Source organism: Hypanus sabinus (assembly GCF_030144855.1).
Source record: "Hypanus sabinus isolate sHypSab1 chromosome X2 unlocalized genomic scaffold, sHypSab1.hap1 SUPER_X2_unloc_5, whole genome shotgun sequence".
NCBI classification, from domain to species: Eukaryota; Metazoa; Chordata; class Chondrichthyes; order Myliobatiformes; family Dasyatidae; genus Hypanus; species Hypanus sabinus.
Genome location: NW_026779005.1, coordinates 551,150 through 577,270, shown reverse-complemented (window position 1 = coordinate 577,270; position 26,121 = coordinate 551,150). Strand labels below are relative to the sequence as shown.

General features: G+C 47.7%; 1 protein-coding gene across 1 annotated transcript; it reads left to right on the top strand.

Annotated features, from left to right (window-relative positions):
* Positions 1-9,765: 9,765 nt before the first annotated feature.
* Positions 9,766-25,814, top strand: LOC132385913 (zinc-binding protein A33-like). Its single transcript, XM_059958150.1, has 6 exons — positions 9,766-10,406; positions 11,097-11,192; positions 11,608-11,841; positions 13,118-13,140; positions 13,228-13,346; positions 25,151-25,814. Exons 1-6 carry the CDS (start codon positions 9,996-9,998, stop codon positions 25,699-25,701), a joined length of 1,434 nt encoding a protein of 477 aa, XP_059814133.1. The 5' UTR covers positions 9,766-9,995; the 3' UTR covers positions 25,702-25,814.
* The last annotated feature ends 307 nt before the right edge of the window (positions 25,815-26,121 follow it).

Sequence of the window (26,121 nt, the reverse complement as noted above, 5' to 3'; positions counted from 1 at the left end):
TGAAAGGATACGCAGTGAAGGCAAGAAAATGGGGCTGGGAGGAAAAATGGATTTACCCTGATGAAGCGGCAGAGCAGTTTTGATGGGCCAAATGGCCTAATTCTGCTTCTGTCTCTCATGGTCTTATGGTCCAAGAGCATCCTCTCCTTCAATGAGAGCAAGAGCAATGAGCTGGTTCTGGACTTTGGAGGAGGAAACAGGAACCCATGAGGCAATCCTCATTGGGGCTCAAAGGTGGAGACGTTCAGCAACTTTAAATTCCACAGTGTGAACATTTCAGAGGATCTGTCCCGAGCCCGGGACACAAGCGCAATTACAAGAAAGCAGAAACTGTCTGTCCTCAGTAGAATGGCCCAGCATATCATAGTGGATATGGCCCAGCACATCACGGGTAAAACTCTCCTCATAACTGAGCACATCTCTGTGGAGTGCTGTCGCAGGAAATCAGCATCCATCATCAAGGACCCCCACCACCCAGGCCATGCTCTCTTCTCAATGCTGCCATCAGGAAGAAGGTGCATGAGTCTCAGGAGCATCAACCCCAGGTTCAGGAACAGTTATTACAGTCAACCAACAGGCCCTTTCTTTTTACAATATTTTTATTCAGAAGAAAAAATAAGATTTACAGAGTGCAACACATAGATACATTTCAACATAACTTGTGTACATTCATATATTGTAATAAAATTGATCAAAATGTTATAGCATAACACATAAAGGTATACCACTCTGAATTCAAATATTTAAAGATAGGTCATACATCATAAAATAAATTTTGTGTATATATATATATATATCGATAATTAGAAAAAATGTATTCACAAGAAGAGAAGATAAAAATATACATAAAATTCTGTGCACTGTTAAACTTTATAAATTGGAAATGTACTTTAGGAAAGGCCCCCAAGTATCATAAAAAGATCATTTCGAATTTAAGACTGAGCAGCGGATCTTTTCTAAATTTAAATAAGACATAATATCACGTAGCCATTGAAGATGTGTAGGCTGGGTAGACTCCTTCCATTTAAGCAAGATTGCTCTTCTTGTTAAAAGAGAGGTAAAAACTAAAACCTGTAGGTTAGGAGTATTTAAAGTTATATCTTCATTTGCAATAATAGCAAACAAGGCAGTAAGGCAGTAAGGGCCCTAAATTAGTCAAATTGGACCCTAAAATGTTGAGATAAGGTATGAAATACTTCCCGCCAAAACTTTTCAATTGTAGGGCAAAACCAAAACATATGAATTAAAGAGGCATCAGCAGAGTTGCATTTATTACGAAGTGGAGAAACATTCGGGTAAAAACTGGAGAGCTTCTGTTTAGAAACGTAAGCTCTATGAACCACTTTAAATTGTGTTAGAGAATGACGAGCACAGAAAGATGATTTATTAACCCGTTTAAGGATTTTATTCCATCTATCATCAGAAATCTGACAATTTAGGTCATCCTCCCAAGCTTTTTTTTAATTTTATCTAAAAAGTCCTAACTAGAATCAATCAACAAGTTATAGATACCGGTAATAGAACCATTAAGAAAATGTTTTAAATTTAAAAGATCGTCCAGTAGATTTTTATCAGGACCTATAGGAAAAGTAGCTAATTGGAAATGTAGAAAATCTCTAATTTGAAGGTATCTGTAAAAATGAGATTTTGGGAGTGCAAATTTATTTGGCAATTGGTCAGATGATGCAAGAGATCCTGTGATAAACAAGTCCCAAAAACATTTAATACCTAGTTCATCCCAATCCTTAAAGACTTTGTCAGTCATGGAAGGGATTAAAAAAATAATAATTAAGGAGAATGGGACTTGAGAATGAAAAATTTGCTAAACCAAAAAATTTTCTAAATTGTGACCAGATCCTTAGACTTTGCTATTCCCACAACCAATGGACACAATCAACAGCTCTTCATCTCAAGTTCTGGATGTTTCTTTCTGGGTTTTTTATTTGTTTTATTTCTTTTGTATTTGAATTTTGTTGTCTTTTGCACATGGTTGTTTTGTTTGTCCTGTTGGCGGCGATCTTTCATTTATCGTACAATTGTTCTTGAGTTTACTGAATTTACAATATAATCAAATCCCCGGATTATAAATGTTGACATGCCTATACTTTGATTATAAAAGCAATACACAAGTCAGGCGGCTGATATCAGCTGAGCGTCCAACACAATCAGACCATCAATTGTAATCAAAAAGCTCCAAAACCTGGGTCTCTGTACCTCCTTCTGCAACTGGATCCTCACCGGGAGACCACAGTCTGTGCGGATCAGAAATAACATCTCCTCCTTGCTGACAATCAACACTGGCACACCTCAACGATACGGGCTCAGCCCACTGCTCTACTCTTTCTACACCCACGTCTGGGTGTCTGGGCTCATCTATAAACTTGCTGATGACACAACTATTGTTGGTGGAATTTCAGACGCTGATGAGGAGGAGTACAGGAGTGAGATAGATCAGCAAGTTGAGTCGTGTCACAGCAACAATCTTGCACTCAGCATCATGAAGACAAAGGAATTGATTGTGGATACAGGAAGGGGAAGTCTAGGGAACAAACACCAGTCCTCATCGTGGGATCAGAAGTGAAAAGGGTGAGCAGTTTCCATTTCCTGCCTGTCAACATCTCTGAGGAACTGTCCTGGGCCCAACATATTGATGCAGTTACAATGAAGGCACAACATCGGCTATATTTCATTCGGAGATTGAGGGGAATCGGTCTGTCACTAAAGACACTTGCAAATTTCTACAGATGTACTGTGGAGAGCATTCTAACCGGTTGCATCACTGCCTGGTGTGGAGAGGCCACTGCACAGGATCGGAAAATGCTGCAGAAAGTTGTAAACTCAGCCAGCTCCTTCATGGGCACTGGACTCCACAGCATCCAGGACACATTCAGATGATGTTGCCACAAAAACAGGGCATCCATCATTAAGGACCCCCATCAGCCAGGACATGCCTTTGTCTCATTGCTACCATCAAGGAGAATGTACAGGACCCTGGAGACACACTCACTGGTTCAGGAACAGCTTCTTCCCCACTGTCAGATTTCCGAATGGACAAAGAACCCATGAACACCCCGTCAGTATTTTCCCACTTGTTTTGCACTGCATTTTAAATATAATTTTACACATTCTAATTGTAATCTGTTGTTTTTATTACTAAATATTGCAATGTACTGCAGACACAAAGGAACAGATTTCACCACATATGCCGGTGATATTAAACCTGATTCTGATACACAAACACACACAGCGGGGCTCAGACATACAACACTCCCACATTCCTCCCTTTGTGACACCCTGCTTGCTCCGTGGCCCCCGGTATGAAGCTCAAATTGTTGCAACACCTGCCCTTTAAATTCAAGGCTGAGGCTGTGTTGTGTCTGTTCACTGTTTGAGTTCGATATTAAATGAAGAGCATTGAATGGGAAGGAAGGTCTGAATAGAAGAATAAAGATCTCCTCTGAAAGTATATGGGGTCCTGGTGAAAGGCCTAGGCAGTGTAGATATAGAAAGGATGTTTCCCATGGTGGGAGAGTCCAGGACAATAGGGCAGGGCCTCAGGATAGAGAGGAGTCCTTTCAAAACAGAGATGCAAATAAATTTCTTTAGCCAAAGGGTCGTGAATTTGTGGCCACATGAAGCTGTGGAGGCCAGTTCGTTGGGTGTATTTAATGCAGAGATTGACAGCTTCTTGTTTGGACATGCCATCAAAGATTACGGGGAGAAGGCCGGGATCTGGGGTTGAGGAGGAGATATAAAACAAGGGATCAGCCATGATTGATGGTGGAGTAGACTCGATGGGCCAGATGGCCTCATTCTGCTCTTCTGTCTCACGGTTCTTATGGTCTTATGGACTATTTTCTAAATGGGGAGAAATTTCTAAAACTGAGATGCAGAGGGATTTGGGAGTCCTTGTGCAGGTTAACTTCCCGAAGGTTAATTCCCCGAAGGTTAACTTTCAGGAGTCTGTGGTGAGGAAGGCATTTGCGATGTCACCATTCATTTGAAGAGGACAAGACTATAAATGCAAAGATGTAAGTTGAGTCTTTATAAAGCACTGGTGAGACCTCACTTGGGAGTATTGAGAGCAGTTTTGTGCCCCTTATCTTGGAAAGGGTGTGTTGAAACTGGAAATATTTCAAATGTGGTTCATGAAAATGATTCCAGGATTAAATGGCTTGTTATATGAAGATCGTTCGATGGCTCTGGGTCTGAATTCACTGGAATTCAGAAGAATGAGGGGTGACCTAATTGAAACCTATTGAATACTGAGAGAGCTTGATGGAGTGAATGTGGAGAAGGTGTTTCCTCTGGTGGGCATGTCTAAGGACACAGCCTCAGAATAGAAGGCTGTCCTTTTGAAAAAGAGATGAGGAGAATTCCTGTAGCAGGGAGAATTGAATCTGTGGAAATCTTTGCCTAAGGCAGCTTGTGAGGCTAATTCATTATGTATTGTTAAGACAGCGGTTGATTGATTCTTGATTGGTCAGGGCATGACGAGGATACGGGGGAAGACAGGCGATTGCTGCAGAGAGGAGAAATGGATCGGCCATGATGAAATGGCTGAGCAGATGTGATAGGGAATATGGTCTTATGATCTAATACACGAATAAACATCTCCTCTGAAGGTATATGGGGTCCTGTTGAGAGCCTGCATGGAACACTGTGCTCAGGTCTGGTCCCCGTCTCAGAGGCCGTCTGTCGGATAAAGGGAATGAAGAAGTTTCCCAAGTTGATTTTGGGTTGTGGTAGTGTCCTCAGAGAGAGTACAGTATTTGGGCCTGTCTCAAAACTAGAGAAATAAGAGGTGGTCTGACTGAAACAGACACAGACTCACAGGGTAGGGGCAGGAATCATGTTTTCGCCGGCGGGAGTGGGGGGGGGGGGTGTTGGCGGTGGAGATGTTGAACAAGGGTTGACAGACTCGAAATCAGAGGTCACCTTAGCAGGGCTGAGATCCGGCGAAATTTCCTCACCCAGACTGTAGTGCATACGTGGAATTTTCCTCCACAAGTTTTTTTTTTAATTTAAAGTCAAATTTAGGGGCTCAGAGATGATGGGAACGTTGTTGGAAAGTGGCGCTGATGTCAAAGATCGGGTATTCTGAGGAAAGGGTAGAATAGGAGCAACGGGTCGAATGGCCTTGCACGCTCCTATTTCTTATTTTCAAAAGCACGAGTTTACCTTTGCGCCTTGTTCTCCCTTGGTTTTCAGCCGTTCGGATTGCACAGGGGAGCGGTGAGAGCTCCGGAGATCCATCGGCAGCCGCTGCTGGGCAACTCCCGTCTCCCAGCAGGAAGGGACGGGTCTGGGAGACAACTCCAGACAACAGGCCCCGATCCTCGGCGGGGAAAGGCCGGGCGCCTCCGTGTAGCTGAAACATCTCACGGAATCTCCGCCGGTCGCTTCAGCTCTGCCTTCGAAAGGATTCCCGACCCGCCGGTGGTGCAGCCGAAACCCGAGGCGCAGCTCCCGATCTCCGGCCTCACTCGGTTCCGGTCCCAAACTCCGGCCCGGCCGGGTGCTCAGCCTCCCGCCCACTGACACTCCTCAACCAATGAGCGCATCCTTCTCCCAGAGCTGGTCGCTGATTGGCTGTGTGTGTGTGTGAGGACGGGCTGCTGCTAGGAGCTGGAGATGTCAGTCACAGTTTGTTCTCAGAATCAAAGTACAGATTAAAATACAGGTAAAATACAAAGTAAAAATGTACAGATTAAAGTACAGGGAAGTCATCAGATTCAAACGATATACATGAACTGACAGACACTGTGACACCCTCCATCAGTTTTTGTGCGGATGCATGTGTACCCACAAAAACTTTCCGGACCTTCGCCAACAATAAGCCATGGTTTAGCCCCAAACTCAGATATCTTCGCTAAGCTAAGGAGGACGCCCACAGGAGTGGGTATAGGGCCCTGTACAGGCTGGCCAGAAATGCGCTGACCAGAGAAATCAGAGTGGCCATGCGGCTCTACTCCGAAAAGTTGAGGAATAATTTCTCAGCTAACGACTCATTGTCGGTGTGGAGAGGCCTGCAGGAGGTCACTGGCTACAGGAGACGCACTGCCCCTCCCCCCTTACTGAGGTTAACAAAGCTTTGGCTGACGACCTTAATACCTTTTACTGTAGATTTGAGAGGGTCCATTTTACACCTGTCCCTCCCCCCTCTTCGGACTCTCTTCCTGCCTTCCCTCGACCATCACTCGATGGCACTCATCCCCCAATTACTGCAATCACCTCCCCACCATTTCTGCCCAGCCCCCCTAGATCACAGCTTAGAATCAGTGAAGGAGAAGTACGTCGACTGTTCCAGCGACATAAGACCCGAAAATCTCCAGGCCCAGATGGGGTCTCCCCCTCCTGTCTACGAGCCTGTGCTGATCAGCTGGCTCCCATCTTCACTCAGCTCTTTAACAGATCTCTGGAGCTGAGTGAGGTTCTGACTTGCTTCAAGCGCTCTGCCATCATCCCGGTCCCCAAGAATCCCACCATCACAGGACTGAACGACTACAGACCTGTCGCATTGACATCTGTGGTCATGAAATCCTTTGAACGCTTGGTGTTGAACCACCTGAAGACCCTCACCAGCAGCCTGCTGGATCCCCTGCAGTTTGCCTACCGGGCGAATAGGTCAGTAGACGATGCAGTCAACCTGGATTGCACTATATCCTGCAACATCTGGATCGTTCTGGGACCTATGCTCGGATGCTGTTTGTGGATTTCAGTTCGGCGTTTAACACCATCGTCCCTCATACCCTCTGCTCCAAATTGTCTCACCTCACTGTGCCACCTGACCTCTGCGATTGGATTTACAGCTTCCTGACCAACAGAAGTCAGCAGGTAAGGATGGGACAGGTCACCTCGGATACTCGAATCACCAACACCGGCGCCCCCCAGGGGTGTGTCTTCTCTCCCTCTACACCAATGACTGCACCTCTTCCAACCCCTATGAGAAGCTTTTGAAGTTTGCAGACGACACCACCGTCATCGGACTAATCCAGAACAGTGATGAGTCTGCATATCGACAGCAGGTGGACCAACTGGCGCTCTGGTGCGGTCGGAACAGTCTGGAGCTGAACACGCTCAAGCCAAAGGAGATGATAGTGGATTTCAGGAGACATCCCCCCGTTATGTCCCCCTCACAGTCCTCGGCAGCCCTGTGTCCACCGTGGAGAACTTCAGGTTCCTGGGAACCACCATCTCTCAGGATCTGAAGTGGGAGCAGTACATCAGCTCCATCCTGGGACAGCAGCGGATGTACTTCCTGCGGCTCTTGAGGAAATATGGTCTGCCTCAGGAAATGCAGCTGCAGTTCTACACTGCAGTCATTGAGTCTGTCCTGTGCACCTCCATCACTGTGTTGTTTGGAGCCGCCACCAAGCAGGATAGAACCAGACTGCAGCGCACAGTGAGGACTGCCGAGCCCATCATTGGAGCCTCCCTGCCCTCTATTGTGGACCTGTACTCTTCCAGGTTGAAGAAGAGGGCGGGGAACATCATAAAGGACTCCTTCCATCCTGCGCACGGACTGTTTGAACTGCTTCCGTCTGGTAGGCGCTTCAGATCCCTCCAGACTAAGACTAATAGACTCAGGAGAAGTTTTCTCCCTACTGCGGTCACTTTGCTGAACAGTTAACTGCCGGTTAACTGTCGACTAACTATTACTTGGATTGCACTACCTGTTTGTATAATCTATATTTTCATTTATATTTATCATCATTATTGTTATGAGCAGAGAGACAACACCTGCCGGAAGTAAATTCCTTGTGTGTGCACAGGGACTTGGCGATTAAAGTCTGATTCTGATTCTGAGAAGCATTTTCCTGCAGACATACCTGGAAAAAGTATAGAATAGTAACCATAACAGAAGCAGGCAGTGAAAGATCAGCCAGAGTGCTGAAGGTAACAAACTGTGCAAAAACAGAGAAACACCGATAAAATAACAAGAGCATGAAATAACCGCAGCGGCTGCTGATGGATCTCCGGAGCTCTCACCGCTCCCCTGTGCAATCCGACAGGCTGAAGGCCAAGGGAGAACAGGCGCAAAGGTCAACTCGTGATTTAGAAAATAAGAAGCAGGATCAGGCGCTCCCATTCGGCCTGTTGCGCTGTTCTGCCCCTCACTCAGAACATGTCTGATCTTTGGCCTCAGCGCCACTTTCCTGCAACGTTCCGAAGTTTGCCGAGCCCCTAAATATGTCCGTTTAATTTAGAAAACTTGTGGAGAAAACTCCAAATATTCACTGCACTGTGTTGGGGACATTTCTCCTCATCTCAGTCCTGCTGAGGTGATCTCGGATTTTGAGTCTGTGATCCCTGGTTCAACTACCCAGCCAGGAGAAACATCATTCCTGCCCCTACCCTGTAAATACCCTGTGAGACTGTGTCTGTCTCAATCAGGAGGCTTCTCCATGTGAACCTTGTGTTAACGAAATTGGTGGCAGTTCTTTCAGACCAGCAGCTTTGACCACAAGAACACCAGAAAGTTGTCAGCACGGAATGTCCTGCAGTTACTGCAGGAGAAGGACTGGATGGACACAGTGGAGAGGTTCCCTGAGCAGACAGCCCAGACCATCTGGCAGAATGCCTCATCACCAGATCTCACCAACAGGCACCAAGACCTCACCTGTCTGGAGACGAGAGGGCCCCTCCCAGTCTGATCCTTGCTGCAAGCCCGGAGTCACTCCCACAGCGTGCTGCCCCGAGATTACTGCAGTGGAGACGAGAGGGCCCCTCCCAGTCTGATCCTTGCTGCATGCCCGGAGTCACTCCCACAGCGTGCTGCCCCGAGATTACTGCAGTGGAGACGAGAGGGCCCCTCCCAGTCTGATCCTTGCTGCATGCCCGGAGATCACTCCCACAGCGCGCTGCCCCGAGATTACTGCAGTGGAGACGAGAGTGCCCCTCCCAGTCTGATCCTTGCTGCATGCCCGGAGATCACTCCCACAGCGCGCTGCCCCGAGATTACTGCAGTGGAGACGAGAGGGCCCCTCCCAGTCTGATCCTTGCTGCATGCCCGGAGATCACTCACACAGCGCGCTGCCCCGAGATTACTGCAGTGGAGACGAGACGGTCACTCACCTCTTTGCGGACAGTGGGCTGGCGAAGATCTGTGGAGAGAGATGCAAGGGCCTGTGCCACAGCAGCTGCGTGACAGAAGGCTCACTGATCCTCGGGCTGTTCCCAGGACGCGCAGGAAAACGGACAGCGAGTGCTGCTGGAAGATCATCAACTCGGGGAAAGATGCAAGGGCCTGTGCCACAGCAGCTGCGTGACAGAAGGCTCACTGATCTTCGGGCTGTTCCCAGGATCCAAAGAAAATCGGACAGCGAGTGCTGCTGGAAGATCATCAGCTCGGGGAAAGACACTCTAAACTTTTTGGCCTGCCATCACACCGAGATGTCCGGAGAGCAGGGGTTCCCAACCTGGGGTTCACGGTTACTGGTATTGGTCTTTGGCACAAAAAAAGTTTCGGAACTGCTTTCGTACAGGAATGCTGCCGACTGACACATTCCAGTCTATAGGGACACCATTGGATATACAGGGATTCTCTACACAGGACAGGGAGTGGCCGGGTTGGCTGAGGAATCCTCAAGGTTATTGTAGTAGTGAACCACCCCAGGGGGGCAGACGGCTTCTCCTTTCAGCGCAGGACTTCAATCGTCTTCCAGGGGAAGGTCCTTCCGACCGCAGGGATGGGGCCTTTTGAGATTCAGCTGACGTTTTTGTCGCTCTAGGTTGTTAATAGCTGGGTTTGCAAGCCATATGGCCATCTCTCCTCCGCTCGTAGCCAGGCTTAGACAGACCATGTCCACGTTTTCTTATCTGTTGCACTTTTAATGTCTTTTTGATCCCACATTAACCAAAATTTCCACTGAACACATCCAGCATCAGAATCTGCAGCTCTCGTAGTGGACAATCGCGGTACTACAATCGCAGGGGTTCAGCAGATCCCCGAAAGTGAAAGCATTCTGAATCAGGAAGTGCCGGGAGTTAACATGGCTTCGAAAAGAAAAGCCGAGAGTTGGACCGAGGAGGTATTTTGTTCCATCTGCCTGGATTTCTTCACCGATCCGGTTATTCTGGAGTGTGGACACAACTTCTGTCGCTCTTGTATCACACAGTATTGGGAAAGGGAGGAGAGAAACTCCTGCCCGGAATGTAGAGAGGAGTTTGCTGACCGCACCCTCAGGGTGAATCGGGCCTTAGCAAATCTGGCTGAAAAAGCTCGAAATCTAAACCTGAATCGGAAAGGGAAGGAAAGTGAACGTCACTGCGAGGAACATGAGGAAGAACTGAAGCTGTTTTGTGAAACGGACAAGACACTGATCTGTGTGATCTGTGCAGTGGCGGAGGAACACAGAGAGCACCGCTTCCTGCCGATTAAAGAAGCTGTTAAAATCTACAAGGTAAAAACTAACGTTAGTTCAATACTTAAAATATTTCCTTTGTCCTACATATCATCACACGAGCCTTTATAACTAACACATGATTCTCTGCAACTTCCGCCTTTTCCAACGGGATTCTAGCATCTCTCCGTCCCACAGCCCACCTCCTCACCCCGCAACTCTCCGCTCTCTGTACGCATCGCTCACCATACTGTATCGCCCTGATCCACTCGCTCCTCCCCACTGATCTCCCTCCTGGCACCGACACCTGCAGGCGGGACAAGTGCTACACCTGACTCCTAACCTCTTCCCTCGTCGCCATTCAGGAGGGCAAACAGCCCAGTTCCTCCCGTTTCTTCCCTGGTCGATTGTCCTCTCGTATTTGATTCCTTCTTCTCCAGCTCTTTATCTCTTCCACATGCCCCCTCTCAGCTTCTCACTTCATCACCCTCCCCCACGTTCCCCCTCACGTTGTCTCACCCGTCACCTGTCAGCTGGTTCTCGTCCCCAACCTTTATATTCTGGCTTCTGTCCCATTCCTTCCCAGTCCTATTGAAGAGTCTCATCCTGAAACACCGACTGTTTATTTCCCCTGAATAGATGCTGCCTGACTCACTGAGTTCCTCCGGTATTTTGTGTGATAATCGGGTTTGATCACCTGTTTCTTTTGATGCATCTTTGTCTCTATTTCCTTCACTCTCTGACTTCCAGGATCAGCTAAAATCTTCCTTAGACTCTCTCACAAAAAAGATATCAGACTTCCAGGAAAAGGAGCAGCAACAGAAAGAGAAGATTTCCGGAGTTCGGGTGAGGCTTCCTGAGCGGAATTTCTGATATTACTGTCGAGTTTTGCTCCATTTAATGCAGAATAGCCGAGTATTGCAGCTCCAGTGACCTGGTTTCGATCTTGACCTCTGCTGCTGTCGGTGTGGAGTTTGCATGCTCTCCCTGTAGCCATGACAGTTTCAGACACATTTCAAGGACATGCTGGATGAATGGTTAATTACAATTAACCCAGTGAAGGTGGGGAGGGTGTATGTGAATCTGCTGGGAGTTAATGGGTCAATGAAGGAGAATAATTTCAGGAAAATGTGAGGGAAAGAGGTTGACGGGAATGTCTCAGAAGTAGTATGGACCCCAATGAACCGAATGGTCAATTTTTTGTCATAAGGAAATACAACACAGCAATGTAGTAAACTAATCTTCGCCTTTCATTCGACAGAAACAGTCACACAGCGTTCAGAACCACATCGCATACCAGTTTGCTGAACTGCGCCAGATTATCACTGAGAAAGAGCAGAGCTTACTCAGGGATCTCAGGGAAGAAGAGAAGAGGATTCTCAACCCAATGGAGAAAAATCTTCTGGCTCTTCAAGAGAATATAAGGATTATTCAGGAGGAAATCACAAAGTTAAAGGAACAGATAGATCAAAAAGACAGTGTGATGTTTCTCAAGGTGAGGGATGATATTTCAATTTATTTCTGTCAAATTGAACCAAATGAACAGTGGTATATTTGAAATAAACACAGCACAGCGGCCAATTCTACCAAATCAATTGCCACTGCTGGTGACCTTACACAGAGTGTTCTCCTTGCATGAGGAACCTCCAATCAGTCTGCTAATGACATTCTAAATATCGGAGATTGATATTCGATCCTTTATTAGCAATATACAATATTAAGCATAATTAATTTCAGCATAATTTGAACATAATTAATCATAAATTAAACTGCAATTAATTGGTCAACAAAAGATATGGCATCTGCCAGTCCCAGGATCAAAACAGCCCAGAACAAAGTACGAATCCGTACCTTATTCCCTTCACTTTTACCACGTCCCCACTCACGTGACTGGTTATCGTAATAAACACATAACACAGAATACAATGCAGACAGAAAACAGACGTGTTGCTCCTGCACACAGCATTTACAAATGGCAGTCAACTGTTTCTCACCAGACAATTGATGCAACTATTCAGGGTTGCTGTTGCCCAAAACTGGTCTTCCACAACTTCTGTACATCCCAGGACAGAATGCAATCTTTTCTGAAATGATTTACTCTGATCATAACACAGAGCTGCTGATTGTTTCCTTAATTACCGCATTAAATATCCTCTAAAACTCTCATTAACTCCCGGTTCCAGTCACAGGCTGTGAGTGTGTCTGGTGCGGTGGGTGTGAGGGTCTCTCTGTCAATCAGTGAGAACAATGGGTGGTCATAACCCACACATCAGACTTATCCTCCATATCCGGTTTCCATCAGATTAGAGAAACTTTTACTGCTCTACTTTTTCGGATTGGTTTTTCATCGGATTGTGTCCCATTCTCCGCTCATTCCGCCCATTCCAAAAAACTTACCCCTAACATCTCCTCTGTACTACTTGCAAGCACTTTAAAACTGTCCTCTCGTGTTAGCCATGAATGAGATACTTTTTTCCAACTGCACACAATCAAATCCATCACTAATCTTAAATTGTTCCATTTTATCATTCTGATGTCTTATCCAGATGGTAATGCACAGCCTGTCCTGTCTTTCCTGTAAGTATCATCCTCTCAGTAATGGTCTAATTTTCAGCAACTTTCCCTGTAATTTTCCCCGTGGTTCTGTATTGCTGGTGTGTATTTGTGATTGTGGGAGTGGGAATTTTCAACACCTTGTAATGATTTGGATGAAATTCAGGATGTGGTCAGTAAGTCCAAGTCTAATCAGATTTGTGTTTTATTTATTTCAGGAGGAAGCTCATCGAAACAGGAGGTAGGACAGGCTCTTTACTGAAACCCTGTATGGATTTGTAAAATAGTTCAAAATTCCAGTTCATCACCAGCAGTTTAAAATTTACAGTATCAGCCACGATGTCCAGGAATTGTCAGTGACAGATGAGGCCCTACCGGTTGAAAAATTCGTTCGCTTCTATTTGCTGAACACAGTGCTGAGTGAAACACTTGATGCCATTAACCGAGGTAAAACTTACAAAGATTCATTTTTCCTTGTTCATGAAACACAATTAATTTATAAGCTGAAGCAAAGATTGGCTGTGATAATGGACTGAAGGGGAACTGAAATGTATTTCACATCAACCCCACCCACTGGGAGACATTACTTTCACATGATCAGCTGGAGATGTCAGACCCCTGGACACACCAGCACAGGGTCACAATACAACCAGTACATGGGACTGGCAGATGAACCACTGTGTCCTGATCCCAGGCAAATGCACTAACACACCAGGACATGCATTTGAATCCTTCCTCAGGAGCGGGGAATTTAATACTGACTTGATGATATTGTAGTGAATAAAAGTGGGTATCAGAGTGGTGACCAGGATTGTCAGGAAAATACACAAGCCCTTCGTGCACTGTGAGTGCAGAGTCTGACTGACACAGGTCTTCCCCCTTTTGGATCCACAACTCTCACTGTTGTTAAGAGAGAGAAGAGGGGAGCAGTAGTGACAGGAGACTCAATCGTCAGGAGACAGACAGGAAAATCTATGGACATGTATGGGGCCCCTGAATGATATCTTGCTCCCTAGGTGCCAAGGTCAGGGATATCTCAGATCCTGTCTGCAGCATTTTGCAGAGGGAGGGTGAAGAGTCAGCCATATTGTTGCATTTTGGGACCAATTACATTGGAAGTAAAAGGAAAGAGGTCCCGAAAATGGAATTTGGAGAGCTTGGTCGACAGCTCTGAAGCAGTGCCTCCAGGGTTGTGATTTCTGGATTGCTGCCTGTGCCACGTGCTGGTGAGGGTAGAAACAGGATAATTTGACAGATAGAGCATGGCTGAGAAGACGGTGCTGGGGACAGGGATTCAGGTTCTTGGATCACTGGGATTTCTTCTGGTGGATGAATGACCTGCTCAAAAGGGATGGATTGCACCTGGACCCAAGGGAGAAGAATATTCTCAGACAGAGGTTCGATAGAGCTGTTGGGGAGGGTTTAATCTAATTTGGTGGGGTTTAGAACTGGAGTGAAGGGATAGGACTGATGGTAAAAATGCAAAGATAGCGTGCAGTCAGACTGTCAGATAGGGCGGACAGATGAGAGGAGAAAATTGCAGCCAGCAAGGTGAGTATCAGTGCATCAGGGATGCAGAATTAAAAAGGGTAGCAGACACAGTACAGAAATTGTTATATCTCAATGCATGGACTATGAGAAATAAGGTGGATGATCTTGTTGCACTATTACCGATTGTCAGGTATGATGTTGTGGCCATCACGGAACCGTGGCTGAAGGATGGTTGTAGTTGGGAGCTGAATGTTCAAGATTACACAATGTATCAGAGGAAGGAAGGAAGATCTGATGGGGTGGTGTGGCTCTGCTGGTAAATCAGCAGCAAGATGTGACATAGGATTGGAAGATGTTGAATCTTGTGGGTTGAGGTAAGGAGCTGCAAAAGTAAAAATGACACTGACACTAGTCATACACAGGCCTCCCAACAGTCAGTGGGTTGAGGCCCACAGATTACAACTGGAAATAAAAACGGCTGATGAAAAGGACAATGTTATGATAATCATGGGAGATTTCAACATGCAGGGCAATTGGGAAAATCAGTTTGATAAAGGATCTCAAGAGAGTGAGTTTGTTGAATGCAATGTGATGGCTTTCTAGAGCAGTTTGTCGTTGAGCTTACTCGGGGAACAGCTCTAATGGATTGGGTTTTATGTATTGAACCAGAGGTGAGTAGTTAAAAGAAACCCTTAGGAGGCAGTGCTCACAACATGACCGAGTTCAACTTGAAATCTGATAAGGAGACAGTAAAGTCTGACATTGTAGTATTTCAGAGGAGTAAAAGAAATTACAGTGGTCTGAGAGAGGAGTTTGCCAAAGCAAATTGCAAGGAGATGCAGGCAGGGATGAGAGCAGAGCAGAAATGGTGTCCGTTTCTGGGAAAATGAGGAAGGTGAAGGATAGATGTATTCCAAAAATAAATAAATACTCAAATGGCAAAATAGTACAACCCTGGCTGACAAGGGAAAACAAGTTAATGTAAAGGAAAAAGAGAGGGGATACAACTAAACAAAAATTAGTAGGAAGACAGAGGATTGGGAAGCTTTTAAATATCTACAGAGAGGAACTAAAATAATGATTTGGAGGGGAAAAATAAACAACAAATTGATTTGAATTGAATTGACTTTATTTCTTACATCCTTCATCTACATAAGGATTAAAAATCTTTATGTCTCCACCTAAATGTGCAATGTGCAATCTATTATAATTTATAATGAATAATATGTACAACAGGCCAGTCAATATAACATAGAAATACAGTTGTGTCAGCATTAGTTAATCAGTCTGATGGCCTGGTTGAAGAAGCTGTCCCGGAGCCTGTTGCTCCTGGATTTTAATCTGTGGTACTGTACCCCGGACGGTAGCAACTGGTACAGTTTGTGCTTGGGGTGACTCTGGTTTCCAATGATCCTTCAGGCCCTTTTTACACACCTGTCTTTGTAAAACAAGTTAGCAAACAATATCAAATTGTTTTTCAAGTATTGTAAAAAATAAAACAGAGATGAGAGTGGATATAGGACCGCTTGAAAATGAGGCCGGATATATAATAACGCGGGATAAAGAGATGGCAGATAAACCAAATATTTTGCACCAGTCTTCACCGTGGAAGACACTAGCACAGTGCCCGGTGTTGAAGAGTGCGAGGGAAGAGAAGTGAGTGCAGTTGCTGTTACAAGGGAGAAGGTGTTCAAAAAGCTGAAAGACCTAAAGGTACATAAGTCACCCGGACCAGATGAACTGCACCCTAGTGTTCTGAAAGAGGTTGTGATAGACATTTTGGAGGCATTTCAAATGATCATTCAAAAGTCATTGGACCCTGGCGTGGTGCCAGAGGGCTGGAAAATGGCAAATGTCACTTGACTGTTTAAGTAAGGAGGAAGGCAGCAGAAAGGAAATTACAGACCAGTTAGCCTCACCTCTGTGGTTGGGAAGAAATTGGAGTCAGTTGTTAAGTCTGAGGCTATGGAATACTTGGTGACACTGGACAAGATAGGACAAGTCAGCATGGCTTCGTTAAGGGAATATCCTGCCTGACAAACCTGTTGGGATTCTTTGAGGAGATTACAAGCAGGATAGATAAAGGGGATGCAGTGTATGTTGTATATTTGGAATCTCAGAAGGCCTTTGACAAGGTGCCACACATGAAGGTGGTAACCAGGTTAAGAGGCCATGGTATTACAGAAAAGTTACAGGAATGGTTAGAACATTGGCTGATTGGTAGGAAACAGTGAATGAGAGTAAAGGTATCATTTTCTGGTTGGCTGCCAGTGACTCATGTTCCAAAGTGGTCAGCGTTAGGACACCTTCATTTTATGCTGTATATAAAGATCCAGCTGATGGAATAGACAATAAGATATAGGAACAGAAGTGGGTTATTCGGCCCATCGGGTCTGCTCCACCATTCAGTTATGAGCAGATCCAATTCTTCCAGTCATCCCCACTCCCCTGCTTTCACCCCATGCCCTTTGATGCCCTGGTTAATCAAGAACCTATCTATCTTTCCCTTAAACATGACTTGGCCTCAACAGCCACTTGTGGCAACACACTTTCCACACAATGACTAAAGTAATTTCTCCGCATCTCAGTTCTAAAAGGTCCTCCTTCAATCCTGAAGTCATGCTCTCTTGTCCTAGAATAGATGGCTTTGTTTCCAAGTTTGCAGATGACACAAAGTTTGGTGGAGGGGTCGGTAGTGTTGAGGAAACAGTTAGGCTGGACAGGTCTTGAATGAGGAGAATGGGAAAGAAAGTGGGAAATGATATACAATGTTGGAAAGTGCATAGCCATGCACTTTGGTCGTAGAAATAATGTGCAGATTTTTTTTCAAATGGGAAGAAAACCCAAAAAGCTGAGTTGAAAATGGACTTAGCAGTCATTCTGGAGAACACAGTGGTGAGGAAGGCAAATCCAACGTTAGCATTCAATTCAAGGGGTTTAGATAGCATTCAGTCCAAGAGCAGGGATGTGATGCTGAGGCTTTATAAGGCACTGGTGAAGCCTCACCTTGAGTATTGTGAAGTTGGGTTCCTCGTCTAAGAAAAGATGTGCTGCCATTGCAGAAGGTTCATTTCATAAGGATGATTCCAGGAATGAAAGGGTTATCATACGAGGAAAGTTTGATAGCTCTGTCTCTGTACTCGCTGGAATATAGAAAGATGAGGGGGGATCTCATTGAAAACTTTCGAATATTGAAAGGCCCAGACAGTGTAGATGTGGAAAGGATGTTTCCCATGGTGGTGGAGTTTAGTACAAGAGGGCACAGCTTCAAGATAGAAGGGCGTCTATTTAAAACAGATGCAAAGAAATTTGAGCCAATGGCTGGTGAATTTGTGGAACCTGTTTGGTGTATTTAAGGCAGAGCTTGATAGGTTCTAGATTGGACACAGCATCAAAGGTTATGGGGAGAAGACCAGGTAGTGGGGCTGAGGAGGGAAACGTGGATCAGCCATGATTGAATGGCAGAGCAGACTCGATAGGAAAATGGCCTAATTCTGCTCCTGTGTCTTATGGTGATCAGACCACTACATTGAAGCATTGTGAGAATGAGCTCGGACACACCAACAAGAATTGACATTGGTCAAGATTTCATCTCGGGAGAAGCACACACAGCCTGGCAAAGCTCCCTCACACACACACACAGGAAGAACTGGCAGATTGTAGTCAGAGCCTCAGCAATGTACGTTGTTATTTCCCTCAGTAACCTGGAAACCAGTCTGTTCAGAGACAGTCATTTATTCATTTAAACAACTCAATCACGCGTGACACATTGTCAACACACACCAGACATGTGATGACACACTGTAACATACAAATTCTTCAACGTGCACACTGTCCTTCAATGTGTATACACACCACACGGATATTTACCACAATCAACACACACACACACACACACACACACACACACACACACACACACGTTCTATCAGAGTGTAACATACAGCGACAGAAAAAGGCACAAATTCCCATTTAGGATTGAAATCTGCCGTCCTTACCCAGTCTGTCTGTTCTGTGGCACTGAGCTGCCCTCTGACGTGACGTCACATCAACACTTCACAGACAGACTCCGGGGTGAGATTCCTCAGGAGGATGATCTGGGAGGGTTTGATGGATGTTGAACCCACGGCCCACTTCATCAATCTGCAAGAGTAAAATGTCTTCTTGAGCATGGCCCATATGTGTGTGAGATCTTGGGTACAAGTTTATTTTCACCTTTTTCCACAGAATTTGAGGTCAAATTCCATTTACCCACCTCCCTCTCTGTGACAATATTACCCAATAGACCACTCAAAAAATTTCCCATTTCACTTTCAATCCGAGGCCTCTGGTTCTGTACTCCCATTTCTTGGAAAAAGAAACATTATTTAAGCCCCTTATGAATTATTTACCTTGATAAGGGGTCATACCTGAACATCCTACACTACAGCTGAATAGCCCAAGCTTATCCACCCTCTGATTTTAACCCAAGCCCCCAGTCCTGGTAACATCCTCCTGAAGCCTCCTGTCCAGTGTAATGACATCCTCCCCATATTCGGGAACCGGAAATGCAGACAATGCTCCAAGTGTGGCCTATCATCGACATCAAAGGCCTTGCTGAATTTTATGTGGACAGTGTGGAATAGGCTGATGAATACAGTACTGAAGGAGTTTTGTTTAGATTGGGACAAGAAGGGCGGCGTGGGAGCTAAATTCTGAAGGAAGGCAGTTCTGTAAAAAACTTTGCGGACAAGAACGGCGAGACTGCGCAGGACAGCGCGGAGAGTTTAAAAAGATGACCACCCTATACAGCGGGCAGCGGAGGGGGTGGCAGCAGAGTGTAGGGCTTTGGCTCAACGGGCTTAGGCGGTAACGGGAAGAGCCGAGAGCGAAGCACCAACTCTTTTTCTCCCCTTGGCAAATCGGCCCGACGGACGGGGGAGCAGCAGGGCACATTAGCGAATGGTTTAAGAAGTTTGTGTGTTTGGCGAAGTAAGTGGGTGAGTAGACCCATCTTTCTTTGTTTCATTCCTTTGTTTCATTAGGTAGCATGTCTGCAGGGTTAGTGCTTTGTTCAGCTTGATGGCCTACTGCTTATCAGAGAAAATGAAGAGGTGATAGACAGGAGCTACAGGGAGGTAGTCATCCCTAGGCTACAGGGGTCAGAAAACTGGGTGACTGTCAGGAGAGGGAAGGGAAATGCCCGGATAGTGGAGAGCACCTCTGTGGCTGCCCCCTTCAGCAACAAGTATATCATTTCGGATGCTGTTGAGGGGGACGTCCTGACAGGGGACGGTCACGGTGACCGGGTCTCTGGCACTGAGCCTGGCGCTGTTGTGCAGGAGGGAAGGAGGGAGAAGAGGAATGCGGTAGTCATAGGGGATTCCATAGTCAGGGGAACAGACAGGAGATTCTGTGAGCCTGGTAGAGATACCCACATGGTGTGCTGCCTCCCAGGTGCCAGGGTACAGGATGTCTCGAACCGGGACCAGAAGATATTGAAGGGAGAGGGCGAGCAGCCAGCTGTCTTGGTACATGTTGGTACCAATGACATAGAGAGGAAAGGGAAGGAGGTCCTGAAAAGAGATTTCCGGGAGTTAGGAAGGAAGCTGAGAAGCAGGACCTCCAGGGTAGTAATCTCAGGATTGCTGCCTGTGCCACGTGCTAGCGAGGGCAAGAATAGTAGGATCAGGCAGAAGACTGCGTGGCTGAGAGACTGGTGCAGGGGGCAGGGCTTCAGATTCTTGGATCATTGGGATCTCTTCTGAGGGCAGTATTAACTGTTCAAAAAGGACGGGTTACACCTGAATCTCGGCGGGAATGTTTAATAGAGCTGTTAGGGAGGGTTTAAAGTAATTTGGCAGGGGAATGGGAAACCGTAATGATAGAGCGGAGGAGGGGGAAAACAGAAATAAATCTAAGATAGAGAGCAGTGAAGATGTCAGGAAGGACAGGCAGCTGATGGGGCAAATTTGCAGCCACTGGGATGAGTTGCAGTGCAATCAAAACAAAAAGTAGCAAATACTGGACTTAAGGTGTCATACTTAAATACACACAGCATAAGGAATAAGGTGGATGATCTTGTCGTACAGCTACAGATTGGCAGGTATAATTTTGTGGCCATCACTGAGACGTGGCTAAAGGATGCATGGCTGTGAGAGCTGAACGTCCAAGGATACACGGTGTATCGGAAGGATAGGCAGGTAGGCAGAGGGGGTGACGTGGCTTTATTGGTAAGAAATGATATTAAATCATCAGAAAGAGGTGTCATAGGATCGGAAGGTGCAGAATCTTCATGGGTTGAGCTAAGAAATCGCAGGGGTGAAAGGACCCTGATGGCAGTTATCTACAGGCCTCCTAACAGCTGCAATGATGTGGACTACAAATTACAACAGGAAATAGAAAAGGCTTGCCAGAAGGGCAGTGTTATGATAATTGTGGGGGATTTTAACATGCGAGTGGATTGGGAAAATCAGGACGACACTGGATCTCAAGAGAGAGAATTTCTAGAATGTCTACGAGATGGCTTTTCAGAACAGCTTGTTGTTGAGCCAGAGCAGCATTGGCTGGAGATTATGCGAGAAGTGAGGAAGGTGCAACACAGATATATTCCAAAAAAGAAGAAATTTTCGAATGGAAAAAGGTTGCGACCGTGGCTGACAAGAGAAGTGAAAGCCAAAGTACAAGCAAAGGAGAGGGCATTCAAGGAAACAAAAATTAGTGTGAAGACAGAGGATTGGGAAGTTTTTAAAAGCTTACAAAAGGAAACTAAGAAGGCCATTAAGAGGGAAAAGATGAACTATAAAAGGAAGCTAGTATATAATATCAAAGAAGATACTAAAAGCTTTTTCAAGTATGTAAAGTGTAAAAAAACATGTCAGAGTGGAGAAAGGACTGATAGAAAATGATGCTGGAGAAATTGTAATGGGAGATAAGGAGATGGCTGAGGAACTGAACGAGTATTTGCATCAGTCCTCACTAAGGAAGATATCAGCAGTATAATGGACACTCAGGGGTGTCAGGGAAGAGAAGTGTGCGCAGTCACAATTACGACAGAGAAAGTACTAAGGAAGCTGAATAGTCTAAGGGTAGATAAATCCCCAGGACCAGATGGAATGCACCCTTGTGTTTTGAAGGAAGTAGCTGTGGAGATCGCGGAGGCATAAGCAATGATCTTTCAAAAGTCAATATATTCTGGCATGGTTCCGGAGGAGTGGAAGATTGAAAATGCCACTCTGGTATTTAAGAAAGGGGAAAGGAAGCAAAAAGTGAATTATAAACCTGTTAGCTTGAGAAATGTTGGGAAGTTTCTGGAGTCAATTGTCAAGGATGAGGTTACGGAGTACCTGCAGGCATATGACAAGATAGGCCAAACTCAGCATGGTTTCCTTAAAGGAAAATCCTGCCTGACAAACCCATTGACATTTTTTGAAGTAATTACAAGTCGGCGAGACAAGGGAGATGCAGTGGATGTTGTGTGTTTGGATTTTCAGAAGGCCTTTGACAAGGTGCCACACATGAGGCTGCTAAACAAGATAAGAGCCCATGAAATTACAGGAAAGTTACATACGTTGATAGAGCGTTGGCTGATTGGCAGGAAATAGAGAGTGGGAATAAAGGATCCCATTCTGGTTGTCTGCCAGTTACCAGTGGCGTTCCACAAGGGTCTGTGTTGGGGCCACTTCTTTTTATGTTGTATATCAATGATTTGGATTATGGAATAGATGGCTTTGTGGCTAAGTTTGCGGATGATACAAAGATAGGTGGAGGGGCCGGTAGTGCTGAGGAAACACAGAGTCTCTGCAGAGAGACTTGGATAGATTAGGAGAATGGTCAAAGAAGTGGCAAATGAAATATAATGTTTAAAAGTGTATGGTCATGCACGTTCTTAGAAGAAATAAACTGGCTGACTATTATTTAAATGGAGAGAGAATTCAAAATTCTGAGATGCAATTGTACTTGGAAGTGCTTGTGCAGGATACCCTTAAGGTTAACCTCCAAGTTGAGTCGGTGGTGAAGAAGGTGAATGCAATGTTGGCATTCATTTCTAGGGGAATAGAATATAAGAGCAGGGATGTGATGTTGAGGCACTATAAGGAACTGGTAAGACCTCACTTGGAATACTGTCTGCAGTTTTGGGCTCCTTATTTACGAAAGGATGTTCTGACATTGGAGAGGGTTCAGAGAAGATTCACGAGAATGATTCCTGGAATAAGAGTGTTAACATGTGAGGAATGTTTGACCGCTCTTGGACTGTACTCCGTGGAGTTTAGAATGAGGGGGAACCTCACAGAAGCATTTCGAATGTTAAAAGGCATGGACAGAGTGGATGTGGCAAAGTTGTTTCCCATGGTGGGGGAGTCTAGTACGAGAGCATGACTTAAGGATTGAAGGGCGCCCATTCAGAACGGAGATGCGAAGAATTTTTTTTTGCCAGAGGGTGGTGAATCTGTGAATTTCTTGCAGCAGTGGAAGCCAAGTTATTGTATGTATTTAAGACAAAGATTGATAGGTATGTGAGTGGGACCAAATGGGAGAATGGGAAAATGGATCAGCTCATGATAAAATAACTTCTGCTTTAAAAATCAAACACAAGAAAATCTCCAGATGCTGGAAATCCAAGCTGCACAGGTCCTGATGAAGGGTCTCGCCAGATCTCTGGCACCTGTCTGGAGAGAGTTGATGTTGAGAGGATGTGGGTGGGTCGAGAACGGTGAGCACAGCCTCCGACTATAGGGATGTCCATTTAGGACAGAGATGAGGAGGAATTCCTTTATCCACAGGATAGTGAATCTGCCACAGGCAGCTGTGGAGGCCAAATAATTGAGTATATTTAAAGCAGAGTAACACACACAAATTGTTGGGTGAACAGCAGGCCGGTAAGTTTCTATGGAAACGAGTAAACAGTCTACGGTTCAGACTGAAACAATTCATCAATACCTGTGTTGCTTAAGGGTTGCTGCAAATTCAACCCCTGTCTTAATGAGGGGCTGCGGGGGATGGGGTTGTGGGAAAGGGGACAAAGTCATCCTCATCTGCCATCTTTGCCCCCTCCAGCTTCTCATTACGTCTACACACACAGTTCACCCACGGGGTTTCCACCCCTCCCCCTCCTGGTTCAATCTGCCATTCATCTCTCCCCTACTGGTTCCCATTATCACCTCCTTTACTGTCTTAAACCATCACACTGCCCCACTTCCCACTCACAAATGAATGTAAACATTGTATGACTGGCCTGTTCCTGTGCTGTACTGCTCTATGTTCTCTGTTCCCTGTTCCGAAGAATGAGAGGAGATCTCATGGAAACACAAAATTCTTTCAGGGGTCAACAGGCAGGAGTGACGGAGGATGTTTCCCCTGTCTGAGGAGTCAAGGGCCAGGGGTCTCCCTGCTCTCCGTCCAGCGGAAAACCCCCGATCCCCGGGGCCCCGCTGTCCGAGTCTCCCCCCGATCCCCGGGGCCGCGCTGTCCGAGTCTCCCCCCGATCCCCGGGGCCGCGCTGTCCGAGTCTCCCCCCGATCCCCGGGGCCGCGCTGTCCGAGTCTCCCCCCGATCCCCGGGGCCGCGCTGTCCGAGTCTCCCCCCGATCCCCGGGGTCGCGATGTCCGAGTATCCCCCCGATCCCCGGGGCCGCGCTGTCCGAGTCTCCCCCCGATCCTCGGGGCCCTGCTGTCAGAGTCTCCCCCCGATCCCCGGGGCCGCGCAGTCCGAGTCTCCCCCCGATCCCCGGGGCCGCGCTGTCCGAGTCTCACCCCGATCCCCGGGGCCGCGCTGTCCGAGTCTCACCCCGATCCCCGGGGCCGCGCTGTCCGAGTCTCCCCCCGATCCCCGGGGCCGCTCTGTCTGAGTCTCACCCCGATCCCCCGGGCCCCGCTGTCCGAGTCTCCCCCCCGATCCCCGGGGCCGCGCTGTCCGAGTCTCCCCCCGATCCCCCGGGCCCCGCTGTCCGAGTCTCCCCCCGATCCCCGGGGCCGCGCTGTTCGAGTCTCCCCCCGATCCCCGGGGCTGCGCTGTCCGAGTCTCCCCCCGATCCCCGGTCCCCGCTGTCCGAGTCTCCCCCCGATCCCCGGGGCCGCGCTGTCCGAGTCTCCCCCCGATCCCCGGGGCCGCTCTGTCCGAGTCTCACCCCGATCCCCCGGGTCCCGCTGTCCGAGTCTCCCCCCCGATCCCCGGGGCCGCGCTGTCCGAGTCTCCCCCCGATCCCCCGGGCCCCGCTGTCCGAGTCTCCCCCCGATCCCCGGGGCCGCGCTGTCCGAGTCTCCCCCCGATCCCCGGGGCTGCGCTGTCCGAGTCTCCCCCCGATCCCCGGTCCCCGCTGTCCGAGTCTCCCCCCGATCCCCGGTCCCCGCTGTCCGAGTCTCCCCCCGATCCCCGGGGCCGCGCTGTCCGAGTCTCCCCCCGATCCCCGGGGCCGTGCTGTCCGAGTCTCCCCCCGATCCCCGGGGCCGCGCTGTCCGAGTCTCCCCCCAATCCCCGGGGCCGTGCTGTCCGAGTCTCCCCCCGATCCCCGGAGCCGCGCTGTCCGAGACTCCCCCCGATCCCCGGTCCCCGCTGTCCGAGTCTCCCCCCGATCCCCGGGGCCCCGCTGTCCGAGTCTCCCCCGGTCCCCGGGTTCGCGCTGCCCGAGTCGCCCCGCGATCCCCGGGGTCGCGCTGCCCGAGTCTCCCCCGATCCCCGGGGCCGCGCTGTCCGAGTCTCCCCCCGATCCCTGGGGCCGCGCTGCCCGAGTCTCCCCCCCCCCCGATCCCCGGGTCTCTCTAATTCTCTGCTTCTCCCCCCAGTCTCTGTCACCCTGGATGTGGAAACGGCGGGTCCGTGTCTCGAGGTGTCTGAGGATCGGAAGAGTGTGAGACGGACCCGGACCTGGAGAGATCTCCCTGACACCGGGAAGAGATTCACAAACCGGTCTTGTGTGCTGGGATCGGAGGGATTCACATCGGGGAGACATTACTGGGAGGTGGAGGTGACGGGGAATCGGTTCTGGTGTGTGGGAGTCGCCGCAGAGTCTGTGGAGAGGAAGAGACGGGTCAGACTGAGTCCGGAGACCGGATTCTGGGTCATCGGGCGGTTTTGTGACGTGTTACATCGGGATTATGACGTGTCCGGTCTCATCTCCCCCGAGTCCCGTCTCGCTGCCGGTCCCATCCCCGGGAGGGTGGGAGTTTATCTCAGTTACGAGTCCGGGACAGTTTCATTTTACAACGCGGAGACCAAGTCCCATCTCCACACCTTCACTGGGAATAAATTCACGGGGAAACTTTATCCTTTCTTCCGGACTGGGGATGTAAACCAGTGGCTGAGAATCTGCTCCGGTTCCGCTCCGGGTCTGTAAACGGGTCGGGTCCCGGGACCGGCGTCAGGAGTAAAGTCCCTGTAAATATAAATGTGCGGAGAGTGCAGCTAAATACGTGGCTCAGGAGATGGTGCAGGAGGGAGGGCTTCATGTTTCTGGACAATTGGGCTTTGTTCGGGGGAAGGTGGGGCCTGTTCCGACGGGACGGTTTGCCCCTGAACTGGGCGGGGGGGGGGGAACCAGAGTTTTAGAGCAGATAGTGAGGTGCAGGAGGATAAGGAACATGAGAGGACTGCATGTATAAACGGAAATGAAAAAAAAAGCAGATGATATACATATTCTCAGGTACATCTATTTCAATGCACGGAGTATTGTCGGTAAAACAGATGAGTTTAGGGCTTGGGTTGACACGTGGGATAACGTCATTACTGCTATTAGTGAGGGGCAGAACTGGCAGCT